The sequence below is a fragment of the Limulus polyphemus genome, unplaced genomic scaffold (assembly GCF_000517525.1).
Source record: "Limulus polyphemus unplaced genomic scaffold, Limulus_polyphemus-2.1.2 Scaffold20, whole genome shotgun sequence".
NCBI lineage: Eukaryota > Metazoa > Arthropoda > Merostomata > Xiphosura > Limulidae > Limulus > Limulus polyphemus.
The window spans coordinates 1,834,066-1,840,703 of NW_013665630.1; the positions used below are offsets into that span (position 1 = coordinate 1,834,066).

A 6,638-nucleotide genomic window follows, 5' to 3' on the forward strand; every position below is an offset into this window, starting at 1 on the left:
ATTTAGGCATAGTATTCATGATTAACAAACAAAGGTGAAACAGGCAGCAACTGCTTAGTTCACAATGATACTTGGAAGTAATCAACAAGTGTCACTCTGAACTAGGATGTTGTTGCTGTCCATTTCACCTTTGTTTGTTCGTTAGCTAAACTCGTAGAACTTGAAGTTTAAGGAATAAAACGCTATCGGTAGCATTAAGAGGACTAGAATTTTCATCTTCATTTTTACCAAATAATTGAAAAGAATCCGCTTAACAATAGCAACAGTTACAAAAATATTGTATAAACACACCTGTTGAATTCATGGAGATCAAATTTTAGTGAAGAGAATATCAGAATTCAGGGTGAAAACAACTAGAATACAGAATATAAATCAAAAATTAAGAAGTCTTGATGGAAGCTGTTGTAAAAATGGTAACTAAGTTTATGGTCATCCAATTGCACAGGATTGGCCAAATTATGTGCGTTTATACTAATAGAACACCAGCAAGCCTAATTTCAATTAATAATTATAGGTGTTACAGCATACAATCTTTTTATTTTTTATAGTAAAATGATGATGATTTTATACCCAAGAAAATTTTACGAATTTTTTGTGCTGTATATTTAGAAATTATTGGGTAAGCAACAATTTGCTGGTAGAGCCATCAAGTGTGTATATATAGCTTATATATAAGTAGTAAGATTCTCTGCTGTATTGTTCAATAAAAGGTTTAAAGTCACGTGACCACTAGTCTAAAAGGTGGTAGGGCTTTAACTTTATCAGTCCTACCGCTTCCGCCAACCTTGATGAGTGAGTGGCAATATTTGGACTTTTTTCTTGTTCTTCTCAAGAAATTCGTGCTTCGTCTATCAATTAAAAATAAACAAAGTGAAAGACTGGAAAATAACAGTATCTAAATTCGGAATTAATTCCCATTATTGTTTCAATGTATTGAAAGTGTCCGCCCTAAAAAAATCAATAAACTATTCAAATAACTATAGCTATTATCGTGATGTATAGAATCGGCTAATAAACAATTGATAACATGTCCTTATATAAACTTCAACTAACTCTGGTAGTGCATAAACAAACTGACATAAGCCTAACACAGCTAGCAAGTGTCTTGTTTGTCCCGATGAAGCCGTAATGGCGAAATGTTGGCTTAAATAAAACCTATTATGTTTTCTGGAGTAACAAGTTGTGTTTTACTTATCTTTTTAACAACGAACTTGTCTGTTGTTTGTGCAAGAGCCTACTGTAATTTAGTAATGAAGCCGCAATAACAACATTTCAGGAGTAACAAGTCAAGCTCGTGCTAACGTTTTTATTTGATCCTTATTTCATTTCATCCTTCTGTAAAGGTTTTAATGTGTAAAAACTTTTATATCTAAATACCTATGCATTGGCAGAGACCTGAAAATAATACATTTAGACTGTGTTGGTGTTTTATGACGATACATAAATATCAATGATATAGAACAAAAAACAATGTATTGATTTTAACAGTGGGTACCGATGAATTACTTTCAACTTATGGTGATATCTTTAAGGAATACATATTTTGAATTTGAAGTACAAAGAAGTTTGGAATATTGCCCTTAACCCTTTCAAAACGGGCTCGGTGCGTTGGATCGACCTCGTAACCATTTTGTGCTTGTTATAGTTTTCATGTTATAACTTTTAAATTAGTAAGCTTACGTTAACGAAATTTGGCAGATTATCAGTTAACATTACAATACTTTCATACGCAAAATATTAATTCTTAAGATTTGGTAAGCAATGTTTTTCTCATATATTTTTTCTTTTCACTTGTTACCTATCCAACATGCAAAGTAATTTTCATTTTAAGATTAAAAATATATTTATGCATCAGAAAATTTTCAAATTTAACATGCAAAATCTTTACAATGTCCAGATAGTTATTAAATATTTCTTAAGGAAAAACTTTATATTTTATCTGTTATTTTCACTAATGAATCTCAATAGGTTCGATAGATTTGACCGATCTCGTAATCAACATAAAAAAGTAGAAAATAAATATAAATTATGCATCTTTCGTTCTAGAATGAACACACATTATAACACAAAAATATAAATGTTTAGACTAAATAGCTTCTATCTCATAACATTATACATTTATATATATATATAACATCCCATAATAGATTTGAAATACCATCTTATAACATCAAAAAACTGTTAAACAACCACTCTATAAAAGTGCATAGTAATTAAAGAAACCATTATAAAATCCCATAATATTTAAAACATTTCTATAACATCCCATACCAAACAAACCTTTTTAATCCCCATGTATACTATGCATCCACACTATATCTTATTCACAGCAAATGGCATGGCCACAAAAAGTCTAGACATTAAACCCATAGAACAAATCTTTGGTTTCTATGGGGTTTTGAGACCAATTTATTTTACCATATAACAGCCTAAAATAATTTAGGTATGTGAATAATGTTATTATATTTTGATGCAGTGGATCAACTGTTTAATAATTGTATACCTATGTTAAAAATTTTTCTTTAACATATATACAAATCTCGGATTTGCTAAACTCCATGTTGTACTATGGAAAATGGAAACACATTATTCCACAGATTTTAAGAAAGAACAAAGACACAATGCTCCAAAGATGCCAAAGGTGGCTACAAAAAGTATTGGCATTAAAGAAACTTAAAACACATTGTTTGTGTACCACTTTCATAATAACTTCCTATAAAATTAGTTATTTTCTGTCCCAAATCAAAATGACTATTTTGTGTGAAAGCTCATAGAATGACAGTTGTTGAAGTGTTCTAATAAATTTGCACAGTACTATGTATGTGTGTGTGCACATATGTATAAGGAGGAAGCTATAAAAGCTAACCATACTAGGCCTAGATCTAAAAGAGGCAAATAATAACAGCAACAGAAGTAACTAACGGGAGGCAGCTATAAAAGCTAACCATACTAGGCCTAGATCTAAAAGAGGCAAACAATAACAGCAACAGAAGTAACTAACGGCAAAGTTCTAATCTTTATTGGACTAATGCTGTGTCATACCTACACATAGTGACTCCATCTTTTCACCACATTTTGATGTAAAAATGCCACTGTTAGAATTGAGTAAACAAGTTGAGTCTTCTAGATCACTATCTCTGAAAAGAAAGTCCTTTATTTAGAAAAATAAAATTTATATAAATATGTCAAATATACAAAAAAAAAAATATTTTTGAATTCTTGTGACTTCAGAATAAAAAACTTGAAACTTTTATGCATAAAACAAAACTAAACTGTGGTGACAAAACATCTTCTCAAAGTTTTTTACAAAAGTATAAAATACTACTTACAACTCACTTCAATAGTCTGATGTAAACATGTAACTAAACAGATCAGATCACATGATTTTACTTTAGCATTCCTATTTATCATACATGTATTTGTACACTAAGTGAAGGGTGATACAGATGTGGGGCATCTTGGTCTCCTAACTTACATTATTTTTTATGATTTTGTTTGATTATTATTATTTTTTTTATATTTTAAACATGTGAGACTGGTAGACAATGTATCCTCACCACAATGTGGGTCCTACTTCAACAATCACCTCTAAAACCCAGAGCACATTTATATCCCACATTATAGCCTGTAGTCTAGGGATCCTTTTAATTTATGCGGTGTCATCAATTTCGTTTTGGGTTTGGGCCTGTTTTGTTCATTAAAATGTCAGTCATCACAGGTTTGGATTTGCTGTTCTTCATGCAGTCCTTCCTTTTGATGTTAATTTTTGCTTAACTATTTAATCCTTTGGCTGCCAGCCTCTAAATTTTTTAGAAGGTAACGTCACTCTTGGCATATTTCGTTCCAAAAATAAACTAGTGAATGAAATTATTTAAACTTTGACAAGAATGTTCATAAAAGTATGTAGTTTAAGAAAAATAAAGTATTTAATTTTTATTTTGTCAACTATTTCTAATAAAAATAATTCATTATTCAATGTACTTATTTGCACTTGAACTCTGAATAGTTCACCTGCAAGATGATTTTTATATGAAGTAAAAAAATTCTATTTATTATCTTAGTTTTCACGTTTCATTTGCATAATTTCTAGAACCTCCTAAATGAATATCAAAGATTTTTAAGGTAAATGTTTGTACTTTATTTTCCATTTTCTCTACTATATCATTAACTCTACGTATTATCATCAACATACAATGCAAAGAAATGTTTAAAATTAAGAAATGGAAATATGCACATACCTTTCACCACTTAGTAGAAATCTTTTGAAACTTGTTTTTTAATATGTGTGATTGGACCACAAGGGTGTGCACCTTGATATTATTACTTATCCATGTGTGTGCACTAATGCAGGTGCTTAACTATTTAATGAGGCAAGCTAGCAAAAAACCACCTAGAAAAGAATACATTACTGCCATAGCTCCAAGAGGAAAGAAGCTAGAAAACTAAAATTTTGCACCCATACTAAGTGGATCATGAGGGTGTGCACCAGGGTATCATTACTTATCCATATGTGTGTACATAATGAGGAAAGCTAGAGAAAAACCACATAAAAATGAAGTGATTCCTTATTTTCACTTCTTTATGTAATTTATTCTTCCAAGTTTATAGTTTTACTCAATGTCATGTGATATTATACACAAAATATAAAAAAAGTGACTTAAATGCTTACATTATTCTACAATAACTCCCTTTGTAATCCTTTAGCTTAACTGATTAAAACAAAAAAAGGGAAACAATAAGTAGTGTGTTTTATGTCTATAAGACTTGTACCTCTGTAGTCTAAGTTGTCACAAAGAAATAAATACTTTGAATATTTCATGGTAGTTTTTTAAACTATTATTTAAAAAGTCTTGTACTTTACTCACCCTGCTTTTTGATTTGGAAATGGCACAGGGAAAACAATGCTAATCATCAGTTCTGATGATGACCTAAATAAATAAAACACTGAAGTAAAATATGCAATTACATTTTAAAATCAGTTGTCACAATGATTAATTATTGGTTGGTTGTGTTATCAAAAATAACTAATCCACTGTTTTGTAACTGTAAGCTTACACTTAAAATAATGAAACATTGCTTTGTACTATATTCTTACTACGATTGCAATCATATTTAAAAAACACCTAAACTATCCAAACCTTTGAAAGGTTCATTTTACTGACAATTAACAGCTTTAAATCTATGATCCAGAATATCAATCTATTAAACAAAAAATAACAATGAAAACTTAAATTATTAGAAAGAATGATAAACATTAGATGTGATACAAATAAAAAATTAAATTAAACTTATGCCCTACTTTTATAGGAAAAATTCTAATGACAACAAATTTCACACGTAATCCTGATGTGTGACATAGCTCACCATGGGCATACCATGGTCAGTCTAGTGAGTTAATTTACATCAACATATACTTATTTGTTATGCAACTTTATTATCAATTTCAGAATACAAAATTATTAGACTAGTGAGTATAAAGAAAAATAATTGGTTGCATATAAATATTGATCAGAATTAGGGGTGTAAAGGTAACGAACTTTACTTGAGTACAGTACTTGGGTAACTTTTTTTCAGTATCTATTTTTTAAAAAGTATTTATACTTTCAAATATTTTTACTTTAAATCAAGTAATTTTTAGGATAATTACTTGTACTTTTACTTCACTACCTTTCATTTTATACATTTTGTTACTATTCTCAAAACTCAAGTTTGTAGCAGCCAGTCAAAATGCAAGACATGTGCGGGAATTTAAATCAGCCAATCGCGTGCATTGTTCACATTAGCAGGCTTGCTATCCCCCTAGTGGCTGGCCAAGTCACAAGCATCACTCTTTCTCTCCCATGGACCTCTGGTTGGGAACCAACATTCACACACACAGATATATATATATATATATATATATATATTCACATAGGTCTAGATTACATCCAGCTAGAGGTGCACATGGACAGCCCAACAAACTTTGAAGAGAAGCTTGACAGCTTTTCTGACAATATGAATTTCTCCTCAGCTCTGAAGTCACAACATAGCTTTGGGAAGAGGGACTAAGAAGCATACCTGTAATGCTCTGTTAATGGCATGGAGATTTTCAAGTCTTTCCCCAGCCTACTTGATATAGCTATATGTTTGAACATGCCATTCCCTGCCTCTGCTGTTTGCAAGCATCTCTTCAGTTGTGCTGGGCAGATTTTCAGCCGTCTGCATGCAAGGCTTGACTATGGCAACTTTGAAAACCAGTTGCTTCTCAAATTGAATAAGAAATTTTGTGCATAATATAGTTGGTTGAGTGAATATACTTGTTTTTTTAATTCCTTATATAGTTTATTCTGAAACAATAAAATTTCTACAATATACATTATTGGCATTAGTGTTGTAATAAGTTCATGCACAGTTGCCTGCATGAGTTGGCTTAAACTCTAAGTGTAGTTGTGAATACCATAGTAATCAATTACATACTACAAATGTGTTCTAGATAACTAAAAGAATGACAAATCTTACATCACTGCTACTCACAGGTAATTTACATAGTTTGGTAAATCTTTTTCATACAGGGTTTTATTTCTAAACCTCATGGCCCGCAACATACATGTAGGGTTTGAGAGAACTGCAGGTGAGTGTATGTTTTACTTTTGTTACTT

The 6,638-nt window shown here is 30.8% G+C and overlaps 1 protein-coding gene across 1 annotated transcript in view; it reads right to left on the reverse strand.

Annotated features, from left to right (window-relative positions):
* Window positions 1-3,025: 3,025 nt before the first annotated feature.
* The window catches only part of LOC106458105 (folliculin-interacting protein 2-like), a 26,186-nt gene continuing 22,573 nt past the window's right edge, over window positions 3,026-6,638 (reverse strand). The window contains exons 4-5 of the mRNA XM_022384491.1: window positions 4,866-4,928; window positions 3,026-3,137 (exon numbers count right to left, since the gene is read on the reverse strand). Coding sequence (XP_022240199.1) covers window positions 3,026-3,137; window positions 4,866-4,928 — 175 coding nt within the window. The remainder of the gene's footprint in view (window positions 3,138-4,865; window positions 4,929-6,638) is intronic.